At 40.2% G+C, this 16867-nt stretch overlaps 1 protein-coding gene across 9 annotated transcripts in view; it reads left to right on the top strand.

Moving 5' to 3' along the window:
• TPX2 (TPX2 microtubule nucleation factor) overlaps nt 1–15841 on the top strand; it is a 53460-nt gene extending 37619 nt beyond the window's left edge. For 6 of the 9 annotated variants that reach the window (XM_019748526.3, XM_074317479.2, XM_074317478.2 and 3 more), the window contains exons 13-18: nt 8199–8291; nt 9319–9492; nt 9872–10018; nt 12824–12935; nt 13597–13784; nt 15329–15841. In XM_019748526.3, coding sequence (XP_019604085.3) covers nt 8199–8291; nt 9319–9492; nt 9872–10018; nt 12824–12935; nt 13597–13784; nt 15329–15439 — 825 coding nt within the window. In that variant the 3' untranslated portion in view covers nt 15440–15841. The remainder of the gene's footprint in view (nt 1–8198; nt 8292–9318; nt 9493–9871; nt 10019–12823; nt 12936–13596; nt 13785–15328) is intronic. The other 3 variants (XM_074317483.2, XM_074317482.2, XM_074317480.2) reach the window with 2 other exon arrangements.
• The last annotated feature ends 1026 nt before the right edge of the window (nt 15842–16867 follow it).

Raw genomic sequence — 16867 nt, 5'->3', positions numbered from 1 at the left:
GCCTTCAAGTGGTTTACTCTAATTATCACCAGTTTGAGATGAGCCAGTTGAGGCACAGAGAGGTTAAATGGCATTCCTAGGACATTCAGCTTGTATGGTGGAACAAGGATAAGAATTCAGGCACTGTGGCTCCAGAGTTCAGGATCTTAACACTTCATTATATTGCCTCGCTCATTATCTGGAATCTGGACTTGTAGACATGCAAATCATACGGACTGACGGGGCATTTCAGGCAATGGGAGTGACAAAAAAAGCCTGAAAGTGGAAAACATGGGGCAGTTACTGAGAACTGAATGGGTCAGTTAAGCTGGAAAAGAGAAGTATATCAAGAGGAGCAACTGGAAACTAGATTAGAGAAGTGGGTTCCTATAGTTTGATGGTGAGGAAGAGATGCCACAGTCCAAGAATAAGTAATAGGAGTTCTGCATTTGCGTAAGTGAAAAGATGGTTTTTAGATCCATTTCCATGTAGATGAGGAAACACCCTCTCCTCTCAATTTGGATTGACTTATGTTTAGATACTAAGAACTCTGTTTTTCCTGTCTTCTTTCTTTGTGCTTGCCCTTTAGAGTCACCATGGTTTCAAGTAAAACTGCGCCAATATATTGCCTTGGACTGAGTACTTTTGTGTATTCTCTCTTCTTAGCACTAAGTCAGAGGCTTTAAAAAAGCATGATAATGCTTAGAAATGGTTCTTTCTCTCTGCCCACCCCATATAGCTTCTTTCAACTGAGAGCTTTCTGCATTAGACCTCTTTTCTAGTCACAATGTTTTCTTCCTTCTTTCCTTCCTTCCTTTCTTTCTTCCTTCCTTCCTTCCTTCCTTCCTTCCTTCCTTCCTTCCTTCCTTCCTTCCTTCCTTCCTTCATTTTTATTTTGTTAGTTTCAGGTGTACAAAACAACACAGTGATTAGACATTTACACCCCTCACAAAGTGATAACCACCCCACCAAGTCTACTACCCTCCGACACCGTACATAGCTGTTACGATAACACTGACTATATTCCCCATGCTGTGCTTTACATCCCGTGACTATTTTTTTAATTATAGTTGACATTCAATATTATTTTATATTAATTGCAGGTGTACACTGTAGTGGTTAAACATTTATATATTTTATGAAGTGATCCCCCAATAAGTCTAGTACCCATCTGGCACTGTACATAGTTTTTACAATATTATTGACTAAATTCCTCATACTGTATTTCACATCCCCGTGACTATTTTGTAACTACCAATTTGTACTTCCTAATCCCTTCACATTTCTCATCTCACCCATCCTCCCAACCCCCCCTTCCATTTGTTCTCTGTATCTAGGAGTGTACTTCTGTTTTGTTTGTTTATTCTGTTCTTTAGATTCCACATAGAAGTGAGATCATATGGTATTTGTCTTTCTTAGTCTGATTTATTTCACTTAGCATAATACCCTCTAGGTCCATCCATGTTGTTGCAAATGGTAAGATTTTATTCTTTTTTATGACGGAGTAATATACTTCATTGTATAAATGTATCACAGTTTCTTTATCCAGTTGTCTATTGATGGGCATTTTGGTTGTTTCCATATCTTGGCTATTGTGAATTGCGCTGTAGTAAGCATAGGGGTGCATATACCTTTTTGAATTAGTGTTTTGGATTTCTTTGGATTGATACCGAGGAGTGGAATTGCTGGGTCATAAGGTAATCCTATTTTCAATTTTTTGAGGAACCTTCATATTGTTTTCCAGGGTGGCTGCACCAATTTGCAATCCAACCATCAGAGCACAAGGGTTCCCTTTTCTCTGCATCCTCACCAACACTTGTTTGTTGATTTATTGATGATGGCCATTCTGACAGGTGTGAGGTGATATCTCATTGTGGTTTTTATTTGCATTTCTCTGATGATTAGTGATGTTGAGCATCTTTTCATATGTCTGTTGGCCATCTCTATGTCCTCTTTGGAGAAATGTCTATTCAGATCCTCTGCCCATTTTTTAATTGGAGTGTTTTTTTTTTTTCTTTTTCCCTTTGGTGTTGAGTTATATGAGTTTTAAAAAAAAATTTTGGATATTAACCCCTTATCAGATGTATCATTGGCAAATATCCTCCCATTCAGTAGGAAGTCTTTTCATTTTATTGATGGTGTTATACCAACTTTTAAGAAAACTCTTTCCACTCAAATGATTAGTCTTTAAAAGCTGTGCCACGTTTGTCATTACCCGCCAAAGAAACAGTGCTCTGAATACAAGGAAAATGTAGGTTACATGCAGACTTCAGAATCCGAGAGCCCAGAGGGCTCAATGTTTTCATTTTATACACTAGAAAATCAAGGCCCAGAGGAGAGAAATAACTTTCTCCAGGTTTCTGTAATATTCATCGGGCACCTTGTTTTTAGTAACATCTTCTTTTCCCCCTGCTACAAGTTTTGATTTAATTCACATACCACCCTTTCAATTTTTGGTACTATATCCTTGTATCTCATATACCAGTATTGACTTTACATATTCTTAAAATCAGCTCATTTTAAAAGTGATTTTAAAGGGAACATTAAATCACTACGTAGATGGAAAAACAGTATTTTTGACATGAATAACAACAAAAATAGCTACTACTTATATAAAGCTTATTAGGTGCCAAGTTTTAATCTAAAATCTTTATATAATAACTTGCTTCTCATAATAACCCTGTGAGGTAAACACTGTAGGTAATATTATCAATATATTTTACGGTTAGGAAATATAGAGGTTAAATAACTAGCCAGTGGCAGAGCTGGGATATGAATCTAGGGAGTATGGTTCCAGGGTCCATGCTCTTGAATTAAAATAGAAAATTCTTAGGAAAATATGTGATTATTTAAAAACAATCTGCATCCCACCTAACATCCTCTTCCATATCACCAGTCATACCTGAACTTCACTTTTAGAAACTGATTTAGGAAATTGGTTTGGCAATTTGTTGTACTTCGGAAATACTTGTGTCAAGTGGTAAGTGGGGGAGGGTGACTAGAATTCATTAGGAGTTAGTTGAGCTCTTAGAATAGCGTCGTACCAGGTTATGCCTTGTTGAGAATTCTGGATAAACAGATCAGCAAATCACTAGTAAGTAAGATGCAACTGAATTGGTGTGCTATGCTGTAGGGACGTGTGCCAATTCCAGCTGGTTCTCACAGTCCTCTGGGGATCTTATTACGTAAACAGATTCCTGGGCCCCACCCCTGGAGTTTTAATTTGTTAGGTGCAGAATAGATTAGAGAGAACCCGGTGAAGAGTTTAGTGTCTGACACAGTAAGCAGGCCTGTTATTCATAATAACTATCATTTTATCGCATGCTTACATTATACTGAGCGTTTTATGTAGATTATTTTATTTTTCATAACAACTCTTTAAGAGGTAGGTTCTATTTTTGTGCTTATTTTTCAGATGAGGAAAGAGACCTGAGTGGTATCTAGTATGCAGAGCCAGGATTTGAACCGTCGTCTCCTTAAGCACTATCATTCCACCCCACAGTGCTAACTGTGAGCGTTGTTTATTTTGGCGAACATAGTTTTTGAGTCTGATGCTGGCTGTTTGCAGTGCTCTCAAATTTCCAGGGATTTCACTTCAACTCTTGGTTTCTAGAGAAGCAAAGCATAGGAGACATCAGATGTATTCGCTTCCACCCTCTTCATTTTTTAGAAAGGGAGGCAGTGGAAGAGGAATGTGACTTGCCCATTTTTGAAAGTTGGTGGCAGAACTGAGATTAGGTCTCTTACCTTCTAGTCTTGGACTTGTATAGCAGCGCAGATGAGCCTGCCTCCCAGAGCCCACATGGAGCTTGTCTGTCTGCCACTGTTGTTCCCACTCGTGCCCTCCTGGTGCTGAAGCTCTCTGTTCATGTTCCCTTACAATATTTCTTGTGCTCTCCCACCTGTGGTTGATAGGTGGCAAGGAGACAACGGGGCTGATGAGAGATGGGCTTGGGCAGCAGCAGGCCCGGAGGCAGAGATGAAAAAAGGGCTCTTGGGGCAGAGGTAGAGTGATGAAAGCCTTGAGCCCCAGGGTGTGAAATGTGAACTTGGTGCCGACATCTAGTGTGGGAGCTGGGGCACCTCAGAGGTGGATGTGGTGTCAGTGAGGCCAGTGAGTAATTTTAGCAGTGATATTTTAGGGATGACTTGGGGAGACCAGCAGGCTTTTTTTTTTCTGTGCTCCCTGAGATAACACTGCTTCATAGCAATTTCCTAACTACTCTGGCACACGCCTGAGAACTTGTCCCAGGGTGCTTGGAGGCATATCCTGCCTCAGGGAGAAGTGCTCACCCCTGACATCCCCATTCCCTATCCTGGGCTGCTTTTCCTAAATGTGTCATCTGTCCACCCACATTGCCCACTTCTGAGGACTCATGTCATTCTGAAATAATCCCTCTTTTTCCTATTTTCCCACTCTGCATCCTCTTTAGAGATACCTTCCCGAGCTTCCCATTAGAGCTTCTCTCCGTTATCCTTTAGTTCCCTATCCTGCTTGGTTTCTTCAGAGCACTTGTGAAAATTGGGAGATACTTAATTTGTTCCTTTTTCATTGTCTCTTTCCTCCACTAGAATGTGAGCTCCCTGAGAGCAGGGACCATGGATATCTGTATTGTTCACTTCTGTATCCTCAGAACCTAGCATGACAGCATAGGCACTCCAACATTGATAACTGAGTAAGTGACCATACAAGCTGAAATGCTCCAGCCTGTGTTTCTAGCCTGTGTTAGAAACTGGGAATTCAAAGGTGGAATACGAAACAGGCCTTGTCCTGAAAGTGTTCACTGTCTGGTGGAGCAGATTGACTTGTAAACAAATAAGGATAGTAATATTAATCAATCTCGGTTCATTGAAAAATTGCTACTACTTGTAGGTTCTGTGGAGAAGACAGTTGGCAACATCGCTGCTCTGAAGGAAATTATAACTAAAAAACAATTTAAAATAGAAAAACTAGAAGCTATCTTTGTTTCTAGAAACCCAGTTTTCTTTTCTTTATTTCTGGTTGACTTTGGTTACAGTGGAGATGGGGTGTGGGTGGATAGTTGCTGCAAAGTTGATTTTCATAAATCACCCTTCCCTCTCTCCCAACTAACTAGGAGGATTGATCCCACTTATAAATAATCTCTTTCATGGCTTACTTATTAGCGATTTCCATTGCTTTTCTTTTAAAATGCACATCGCTCTGCTGGGTAAGTGCAGAGGGGAAAAACAGGAAAAGAGGGATTATTTTAGAACAAAATGAGTCTTCAGATATTTATTTCCAATTCTTTGTCTTATGAAAAGAAAAAAAACAAAAATCTGAGGCCTGAAGGCTATGTAATGTGCCCAGGGTTATACCAGTTGGAATCAAAGCTGGACCTGACTCCCTGTTCACTGTTCTTCTCACTCCCACGTGCCCTGGTGTGTTCGAGCAAGACGTTGGTGCCCACCTGTATAGGATGTAGTAGAACAACAGATTTTGTTTTATGTGAAGCGTTATTTGAAAGCTCATTTCATGGACCTTTGTCACTTAGATGACAAGTTTTGCTATATTGGATTTCACTATGCTAGTGCTCCTGGCTTTCTTTACGAAACATATCAGAACTTTCACTGCAAAATGAGCATTCCCTTTGCAGTGGCACCTTGGGGGGGGGTGTATAAATTCTTTCCAATGATTGATATTGTCCTAAGCATTTTGGAAAAGCCACTTGTCTTGGATCCTGTGGCACAGTCTTTTGGATCTCTTTAGTGATGGAAAATCTTTCTATTTTAAAGATTAATTTGCTTTTAGAAGCTAGTCTAAAGTCATTTGGAACTGAAATTTCAGAGTAGTCCAAGATAATAGATCTGGAAACAGTTTAAAAGTAAAGATTGAGCGACTACCTTCCATGGCCAAAAAATGGGCTTTGAAAGCCACTCTAAGAAAGACATCCCAAACATGTTCTGAGCAGTTGCAGCATTGCTGGGATTAAGGAGAGGTCTCCCAAGGTATAAATTAGAGTCCAAGAGTCTTAGAGTCCAGGGTATAAATTCTATTATTACTATAGTCATTCAACAAACATTTACTAAATGTTTGGCCTTATACTTGTTAAGGTCTGTGTTAGGTGCTAGCGATGACGGAATGCCAGTCCCCACTCTCAAAGCACTCAGGCTAACAGGAGGTGCGTATCTAAATAAACAAGTGCAATGAAGTTTTGTATGTACTGTGATAGAACTGTATACAGGGCAGAGAGGGGTCAGTTCTGTAGGTTCCGGAAGTGGAGAGATCTATTGAAAGGCTTTATAAAGAGGAGATGCTTCACTGGAGACTTGAAAAGAAGGGTTAAATGCTCCCAAACATTTCAGAGCGCGCACAAGCGAAGTATTGAGTTGAGAACCAGTGTTAGATTTTGGCAGCTGCCATGAAGTAGATTATTGTTGTTGGACGGTGATGCGGAAGATTGGGTGAGAGGTAAGGCTGCAGAGTCCGGCAGGGTACCAGATTATGAAGTGCCTTGTACTTCATGCCAAGACATTTGGTTCACTATAGGCAGTAGGAGCCATTGAAGAATTTTAAGTCAGGAAGTAACATCATACGTGTTTTAGAAAAATAACTCTGACTATATACAGGAGGTGGCTTGGAGGAATGAGATGAGAGGCTGAAAGACTATTAGAAGGCGTGTGGAATGGTGGCCTGTGGTGTGGCAGTGAAGAGTCAGAGAGGAAGCAGAATGGGGAGCTGATGGGGCAACATGTGCATATGAGAAAGGTTGTGTGTTTTTTTTTAATTGACCTGGTCATACACTTCTTTTAAAATAACAGCCCAAGAGATACTATTTTGTAGTTGGTATTAATTGCCAGATTCATGACAGGGTATAAATTCTATGAGAATGAGAAAGTGCTTATGGAAGGAACATCTTTCTAAAATGTGTTAGTTTTGAGTGATGTGCTCAGTATGGTGCACATAACTCAGTGTGCGAGGATCTGAAGTGTTGCCAGTGCTTTGGAATCATGAAGGGAAAAGTCTTTGGCGTAGTTGAATGTATTAGAATTACAGAATATAGCAATTACAGAATAGAAATACCTCTTAATCCACTCTCAGAGATGTGAGAGGTAATGGCTTGGTGTTCTTTTCAGAGTTTATTTTCGATGCTTAGATTGAGTATATATACATTTTAAAAACATACAAAAACAATGTTCTCTGTTTCAGGAACTTGTTTCTCCTCCCTTGATATTGTGAACACTGTCCTATGTTAGTAATAAAGATATTTTATTCTTTTTGATGGTTGTATAATATTCTGTTGTGTGTATGTACCACAAGTTAAGAAAGGATAAAACTGATTCTTCTTGATAAATAATTGAGTTATTTGCAATTTGTATTCTTTTAAAAAATGTTGTATTGAAATATACCAAAAAAAACCCATCAAAACTGAACTAAACAAGAGACCAAATACGGGAGGTATAATATTGGGTGAAAGAGTATGACCCCGTAAAAATGTAATACCTAATTTCCAAAGGTCGTACCAGTTTATGTCCCATGCCCTTACCCAGGTGCCCACTTAACACATGCCAACACTGGTATTAGTCAGTCTTTTAAATACCATGTTTCCCTGAAAATAAGACCAGGTCTTATATTCGTTTTTACTCTAAAAGACACATTAGGGTTTATGTTCAGGGGATGTCATCCTGAAAAATCATGCTATAGATTATTTTCCGATTAGGTCTTATTTTCGAGGAAACACGGTATTAGTCTTATAGGTGAAAAATACCTTGTTTTAATTTATATTGTTAAAAGTTATTGACATTGATCCTGTTTGAATATCTTTGTGAACTGCTTCTTCAGATCTTTACCCATTTATTTGGCAAAAGGAAATTAGATGCATTTGGAAGGTTTTTTGTTTGTTTGGAGAGATTGGGGTATAGAAAAGAAGAGAAAATATTGGCATTAATTTGTCTTTGTTATGGTGTGTGTTTTTCATAAATACCAAAAAAGATTTTGATGAATTCTAGTTTTACTGAATCTACAACTCACACTATGTCCCTGTTGTCTGCTGCTCTTCTGTCATGACAGTCTGCCTTTGGAGTGCTACCGCAGACCAGGTCTGCCTTGCTCTTAGCTGGGTTATAACGAAACACTGAAATACTAGCCTTTTCTTGATTCCTGGTATGTGAACTTCCTTTTAAGCAAGGGATTTAATCTCATCACACAGCCTTGGGGAGATTGTTCTGGGATGTCTAATTCAGTTGCTTCCTCCTTCAAGGGTGTTCCTGAAAAGAAGCTGCTTCCAATTACTGTCCCCAAGTCACCAGCCTTTGCATTGAAGAACAGAATCCGAATGCCCACCAACGATGAGGTAATTCCCTGGCGTGGTGGTTTCTTCTTCTGCATAATCAATCTGTCAAGCATTATTCTTTCTTAAACGTAATGGAATTCAGGGCAGTCACTCTTGTCTGGAGTTGTCTTTCACAGTGGGTGAGAACATTTGGTCATCTTTTTTGCTCCTCTAAGAGCAAAGCAGTTGGTAAGGGTATGCATCTTCTTGCAGTGGTAACTGTTTGCAACCTATTGGAGGCCTGTCCATTTCTATAGCATTGAAAATCAGCCTATCACTGTAACATGAATCAAACATTGCCCGATCCCTATACTCTGTTTTGACTGAGCTATTGTCACCATTCAGTGAGGACTTCTAAATTCACACTAAGCAGTTACGTTCACCTGCCCTATCTCCATTAACCCAGAGGTTGCAAAGGTGACCGTGTGGTGATGGTTCATGAAATATTGGAATACATAAACTGTCACTGGTCAGGCTAGTTTCTTGTTACATCGCCCATTTTATCTATAAATATCCAGAGTTAGGGTAATTTTATAGCAGATCCCAAGCATAAGTCTTTTTATAGGTTCATTTGAAACTAAAATACACAGTAATCTTATGTTACCAGCTTAAACCCAAACAACTTACTTGGTCCTATTCTGGGTTTGGCAACCCATTAACTCCCAGTCACATGTTTTAGTGGAGTCTAGATGGAGGGTGGGTCAAAGAAGAGACCAAGGTGTGTGCTTGTTTCGTACCTTCCTTCAGTTCTTTATTGTATTCACACTGTTTATCTCATTTCGATTTAAAGCCTTCTGTGAAAGACTTTAGACCCCTTAGGAATAGTTGTGTTAGGCCTTTTTTATGTGTTTTCACATTGGCCTCATCCCTATGAGTTGGTAGGTGACTTAAGTATTATCCCTCTTTGATAGACACGGAAGCTGAGACACCTAAGAGGTTGAATGACTTGCCTTAATTAATGACTTCTCTCAAATAACATCTTCTGACTCCACATTCTGAGGAAGTAAGAGTGAGGAGTCTTGTATCTAAACTGCGCTTTTTCCCTTAGGAAGAGGAGCCGGTAGTGATAAGAGCTCAACCTGTCCCACATTTTGGGGTGCCTTTTAAGCCCCACATCCCAGAGGCAAAAACTGTGGAAGTATGCCCTTTCTCTTTTGATTCTCGAGACAAAGAACGTCAGTTACAGAAGGAGAAGAAAATAAAAGAACTGCAGAAAGGGGAGGTAGGTGTTTCCATTTCTACAAGTAGCATAATACTACTGTTCTTTGATTCCTCAAAGGTAATCTTTTTTGTTGTACTTTTAACTATAAAATCGCTGACTTCCTTTGATCCCTTTAAGAACCTTATGAAGCATAACTAGGTCAAGTAACTTTAATAACCTTTCTGGCACGGGAGGTTAAGTGTCTTGCCCATGATTATGCTGCCATTGCTGCCGATATTGGGAGGAACCTAGATTTCCTTTTAAACCTTTCACTCTTTCTGCTACACCATGTTGCATTGAAAACTGGCCTTTCCTATTTTTGAGATTCATCCAAGTATTCTGGAGCAGCTATTGTTTTCTGGCTAGAAAGTCCTCATCTGAAATCTTTCTGTCCTATCAGGTGCCCAAGTTCAAGGCGCTTCCTTTGCCTCACTTTGATACTGTTAACCTGCCAGAGAAGAAGGTGAAGAACACAACCCAGATTGAACCTTTCTGCTTGGAGACTGACAAAAGAGGTGCCGTGAAGGCACAGACCTGGAAGCACCAGGTAAGGGACGGGAGAGCAGCTAAGATGTTAATTGCTCGATTGTTGGTTTGTTAGACTGGGTAGACCCACTACACTGAAATTCATCTGGGAACTAACATACTGGATTATTTTAAGGTCTCTTGCTCTAAATCAAGGGTCAGCAAACCTTTTCTATAAAAGACCAGATAGTAAACACTTTTAGGTTTTGTAGGCTACATTTGGTCTCTGTTACACATTGTGTGTCTGTGCGTGCGTGTGTGTGTTTCAACCCTTTACAATTGTGAAAACCATTCTTAGCTGAAGGGCTGTGCAGAAAGAAGTTGAAAGCTGGAGTTGGCCTACAGGCTGAAGTTTGCCGACCGCTGCTCTGAGTGCTCATCTGGGGAATGTGTGAACTGGCGAGCTTTCTTTTGTGTGTTGGGAGTTTCTTTAAGATCTCATCTATTTCATCTGTTAGACTTGTTCATTAAATGTTCACTCCCTTCTATGGGTGTTCTGATAAGAAACGGTGAGAATAGATTCTCAATATGATACGCTATTTTCTCTACATAGTGTGCTATTTGCTATTTATAGATGACAGGTGATTAAAAACAATTAATTGGTTGTTGGCTGGTGTAATTGGGTTCTAGTTCTGCCTTATCTGGAAAAAAACTTTCTGGAATCCCTTAGTTTGTCGGTATTTTTATTTTTTATTTTTTAATTTAATTTAATTTTTTATTAGTTTCAGGTGTACACAACAATTTCATGTATACAAAGCATTTCACCCCTCACAAAGTGGTAACTCCCCTCCCCCAATCTATTGCCCCTCTGACATTGTATATGTTACAATTCCATTGACTCTATTTCCTATGCTATATACTCCATATCCTGTGACTATATATATATTACATTATAGTTGACATACAGTATTATTCAGCTTCAGCCTCAGGTGTGCACTGCAGTGGTCAGGCACCTACACCATCCTTGAGGTGGTCTCCCTAATAAAACAAGTGCCCATCTGACACCCTACAAAATCTTTACAACATTATTGATTATATTCCCCAAACTGTCTTTCATATCCCCATGGCAATATTGTAGTTACCAAGAGACTCTTTCTGTTTACTTTGCTGATTTATTCAGTTCTTTAGATTCCACATATAAATGAGATCATATGGTAGTTGTCTTTCTCTGACTGACTTATTTCACTTCGCATAATGTTCTCTGGGTCCAACCATATCATTGCAAATGGTAAGATTTCATTCTGCTTTATAGCCGAATAACACTCCATTGAATAAATGTACCATGGTTTCTTAATCCAGTCGTCTACCGATGGGCTTTTTGGTTGTTTCCAAGCTTTGGCTATTGTAAATAGTGCTGCAATAAACATAGGGGTGTCAATATTTTTATATCATCACTTATCCTGGACTCTGTCCAAAAGTGACTCTGCCCTAATTTTTATAGGAAGTCACCCCACTTGAAGCCCAAGAGATGTGATTGCCAACGTGACTGAACATAGACCTCTTGTTGGCATTCCCTAGGAAAGCTCAGGACTGTTGTTTTGAAAGTACTACTGAATCTCTCATTCAAGGACCATGATACAGAATGTCTGTGTGATGTATTTTCCATAAAAAAAATTTTTTTTTAAGTTTTTCAGACATACACAGAAGTAGAGAGAATAGTATCATGAACTTCCATGAATCTGTCACCTGGTTCTATAATGATCAAAACATGGAAAATCTTATTTCATCTACACTTCTACCTACTTATCTCTACACTAGATCCTTCTACTTGCGCAGGATTACTTTGAAGCAAATCCTAGGTATCAGCTCATTTCATCCAAAAATATTTCAGTATGTATCTTTAAAATATAAGGATTATAAAAAAGTAACACTATTATGATAGTAAAAATATTAATCCCTTGATAGTGACAGATAGTTAGCATTCATATATGCCCAAATCTCTCATAATTTTTTTTAAACAGTCGAATTGTTCAAATCAGGACCCCCCAGAATATCCACATATAGCGTTTGTTTGATAAATCTTTAAATCCCCTTTAATCTATAGGCTCTTCAACTTGCATTTTATACATTGAATAAACTGGATTGTTTGTCCCATAGGTTTTCCACAGTCTGGGTTTCGGTGACTGCAGTCCCATGGTGGTGTTTAATATGTTCCTCTATCTCCTGTGTTTCCTGTAGATGAGCAGTTAGAGCTAGGGGCTTGATTAAATTCTGGTTAGATTCTTTTTATGGTTGGCAGAGCACTTTATAGGTGATTATATCCGGGAGTGTACAACGTCTACTTCTTTTGTGGGGCGGATTTTAAGATAGGCTTTAAAAGTACAATTGACCCTTGAACAATGCAGGTCTGAACTGCACAAGTCCACTTATGTGCGGATTTGTTTCAGTAAATACTGTACATGTAACTTCTCTTCCTTACGATTTTCTTAATACTTTCTGTTCTCTGATTTACTTTATTGAAAGAATAGAGTATGTAATACACAAAATATGTATCAATCGATTGTTTACATTGTTGGTAAGGCTTCTGGTCAACAGTAGGCTATTAGGGAAGTTTTGGAGTCAAAAGTCATGCGAGGATTTTTAACTGTGTAGAGGGTCAGCACCCCTAACCCCTGCACTTTGCAAGGGTCAAATGAATCTTAAAGGTACTTTCTAGTTCTCAGTGGGTTTAGATGTTGTCAATCTGATATACCCATTGTAAAGCAGGTTTAAGTGGGGTTTAGATTAAATCATCTGTCTTTATTGACGAAGGAGTTAGAAACATTAGAACTTGAGCCCTGGAGGTGGTAGTCATGGAAAGTTATCTGACTGACTTTCTTTTTAATAGCTGGAGGAAGAACTGAAACAGCAGAAAGAAGCAACTTGCTTCAAGGCTCGTCCAAACACTGTCATCTCCCAGGAGCCCTTTGTTCCCAAGAAAGAGAAAAAATCCGTTGCTGGTAATATTACATGTACTCTTAAGGGATTGGGGCGGAGTCGTCAGACTTCCAGGGGGAATGCCTGGGACTCAGTTGTGTCAGTATAGCACAGAAGCATGTGCCTTAAGAGGATCTAGTTTTTCCCCCCCAGACCCAGTCTTTTGCCTTTCTTGAACCCAGCAGTTATGTTGAGTTGCAGAATGTGGTGGGGCCAGATTCCTAGAGCAAGACCCTAGGCAGAGGCAGCTGGCATTTCAATAAGTTCCAGGCTTTGCCCACCCAAGGGGTAGCAAGTAAGTGAGGGAGGGAGAGCCAGGACCTCTTCCTGGAGTTCACCCTGAAGCAAGTCTTAGATGCTAAACATTTGATTCCTTAAGCACTGGGCAGAATGTCAGAAAATGGGGATTCTTCTCTTACATCTGTCTCAAGATCACTGTGGTTTTGAGCAAGCTACTTCACCAGTGTGGGTCGTGCTCTTCTCCTAATTAGATGATTTCCAGGGGCTTTTGCACCCTCAAAATTCTAAGACTTTGTATGTGGTTTACTCCACCTGTGTTTCATAAAGCTTCCTTAGAGCTCAGCTCTTCTGTGGCCGTGCGTGTCTGCCTCTCTCTGCATCTGTGGGGCTCGGCTTATGCAAGTGCTGCTTGTGCACCAACCTTCTCTCTGTTTCTGTACTCAGAGAGCCTTTCTGGTTCTCTAGTTCAGGAACCTTTTCAGCTGGCCACTGAGAAGAGAGCCAAGGAGCGGCAAGAGCTGGAGAAGAAAATGGCTGAGGTAGAAGCCCAGAGAGTCCAGCAGTTGGAGGAAGCCAGGCAGCAGGAGGAAGAGCAGCAGAAGAAGGAGCTGGCCAGGCTACGGAAAGAACTGGTAACGGCAGCAGGAGTGCTGACTGACCTACGGTTGGCTGTTTTGTTTTATCTGTACCTTGCCTTGTTCCAGAAGGATCTATGGTGGCCTACAGCAAAGACGAGTACAAGCAGGCAATCACACAAAACACGGGTGGTGACAACATGGAGATGTGAACGAGGCTAAAGCTGTGATCCTCGTGTCTGCTAAGTTTGAGCCATAACTTTGGCCCTTTTTCGGAAGCAACCTGTCAGTTATAGAACTCACAGTGTTCATGAGATATAAACAAGCTAGTTGTTTTAAAAGTACATTTATCCTTAGTAACTAATTTAGACAGAATTTCTTCCAAGGGTCTTCATAAAGAGGAAATCATGAGGCATAACTATACACAGTTACTCATTACTTAACTTATTTTTATTTCCTTAAGGCTTAAGAAAACCAAGGTGTTTTACAATTAGACAAGAATTGTCTAATTAGGGAAGGACATGGGAATTGGGCGGTAACTGTGTTTTCCTTTTCCTGTTAATACTTTCCTCAAATCCTTCGGAGTAATAGTGCGTATCGGTCCATGTGACCCTCCATGCTAACACTAGCATAATGATTTAGATATTACTTATCCAAAAAGAAAGCTTAATTCACATTAAGGCCCTTTTCATTGATAGGGCAGCAAACCTCATTAACCGCAGTAATGAGGAAGAACCCAGTTTTAGATGGAACTTCATATGATTAATAAAAGGATGAATCTAGAAATACGTAAGTTGTTGAGATTTTGTCTAACAGTGCTAAGCCAGCCGCGGATACAGTGGTTGGCAGAGGTGACTGTGGCCACAGGAAGGCTCTAAGGACAAACTATTAAAAGGGACTAGCTTCTCGGCAATATTCAAGCTATCATTTTCTGATTGGATGAAAAAAACAATACAATCCCCACTCCACATACACTCACAAAACCAGCCTTTTTTTCCATCCTCAGGTTCTCTGATTTTTCTTCACTGCTTAGTTACCCTCCTCTTGTGTTTGCCCTTGTCCACGTCATAGAGCTGTTTCTTCCAGCGACTCTCCTACGGCACAGTTCAGCCAATGCTGGTTAGCTCTCTGCTAATCTGGCTTCACTCAGCATTGATTGTAGATTGCCCAGAAGGATGGATGGGACCATGCCTTCTCCCTGCAACCCTCCCTCCTTAATGTGTTTTTTGGTCCATGCTTTTGGTGAATATTAAGACTCAATAAGTTTAAGGTTGTACTCTAGTGAATTCTTAACATGTATCTCTTCTCTGCTGCAATTGAGTCCAGCCCCATTGCACCCTAGTAATAAACAGTCAAATGGGGATGGGTTTGACATCTTTAGTGTAAGCTGAGGGACTGTGCAGACTGGAATAGAAACCTACTTGGGCTCCAAAGCTCATGCGCTTTTCCGTTATACTTTGTTGCCTTTTTCCTCCCTCTTTAAATTAGTGACTGGGATCTGTCAAACTATACAAACATTTTCTCAAGGAAAGAAAAAGAAACTGTAAGCATAGTTTTCTAACATCCTTATCAGTGGTAACTTTATTTTTTTTACTTTGCAGGTGCACAAGGCAAACCCAATACGCAAGTACCAGGGTGTGGACATAAAATCAAGTGACCAGCCTCTGACTGTGCCGGTATCTCCCAAGTTCTCCACTCGATTCCACTGCTAAGCTCAGCTGCGAGCTGCAGACACACCTGGGAACAGGAGCTACTCTTTCCATCAGACCAGGGGCCTTGTTTCTTTGTCACCAGGGCATGGAGAGAACCCATTGCTCCAGACTTTTCTTTACCAGTGCCAAGCAGAGCATACCTGACAAGTGTGGGCCCTGATTTTGTTGAGAATTGTTTTCCTACTTTACTGAGGCTGATAATGAGACTCAATTCATCTATGTCGCGATCAGACTCCATGTAGTTACTGCCTTTGAACCGTCAGTTGACCTTTAATATGGGTTTTAACTCTGACTGGGATTTAAAGTCTCTGTATCAGCACAGTGTAATTTCTATTGCCCCTTCCCTCACTCCTTTTTTTTGTTTTCTATTTTAATCAGAAAATAAAGATAGTTAAATACTGAGATAGGATTTAAGTCATGGCTTCCATGAGGAACAATTAGGGTATCAGATTCTTTCCTCTTCTGTGCACAACATGAATTTAGAGTTAAGGAGCCCTTTGCTGTGAGGGGGATCGCATCACTGCGCAGCCAGGAGGAGCCTGCATGGCGTGCTGGCGAACCTCACAGCCGCCGTCTGCGGGCATTGGGCAGAGCTGCTGCTAAGGCATGGCCTTCCCTCCCCTGTGCCGATAACCACGGAACGCTATGCAGCACACATTTCAGTCCTCCAGTAACCTGGGCTGGAATAAATATGTTTGTCTTCCTCTCTCTGACTTCGTAATGTTATCTTTTAAAATTTGTCAAGCCCCTTTGGAGGTCACATGTTATTGAGGAAATGGGTATTTTGAGAGGAAGATCCAGGAACTTTTAAAAGCACAGGCTTTCCCTAAAGGAAAGTGCTTTGTAACGTTTCTGTGTTATGTCAGAATATCCTTCCATATTTGTTGACTCCTTCCCAGGAGCCACTCAGGAAGGCAATCGTGTGTTACGCCTTTGCATAGACTGTGCCTCCTTCCCTAAAATGTGCATTTTTTCGTCTGCTAAACTCTTCCTTATAAGACTCAGCTCAAGTAAAATCTTCATAAATCATTCCTTGACCACCTGGCCTTCTCAGGTAAGGACTCTCCCTTTTTAGTGCCTCCCAAATATTCCTTATGTATATTTCTAGTATAGTAGTTACACCACTGGTTACTTGTATTCGTTCACAAACTAGTAGGGACATAGATATTTAAAATTATCTCAATGCTTGAAGACAAAGATCTTAGTCATCTCTGTATCTCTCGTAGCTAGCACAGAATTCACCAGGTCCATGTTAAATAGTATATTTTCTTTTAGACTTGACATTATTTGTGCATTCAACTCTGTACCAGTCAGCTAATCCTGTGCCAGGAGATGCAAAAGCATCCATATATTCTGCCCGGGCCAGTCCTAGGTACTAAGTATGATATTAAACCTGTTTTATATTCCTTTCGTTATTCATTCAGTGAG

The sequence above is a fragment of the Rhinolophus sinicus genome, chromosome 13 (genome assembly GCF_057876585.1).
Source record: "Rhinolophus sinicus isolate RSI-liver-muscle chromosome 13, RSI-T2T, whole genome shotgun sequence".
In the NCBI taxonomy this organism is placed as follows: Eukaryota; Metazoa; Chordata; class Mammalia; order Chiroptera; family Rhinolophidae; genus Rhinolophus; species Rhinolophus sinicus.
This window is presented reverse-complemented; position numbering and strand designations above follow the sequence as displayed.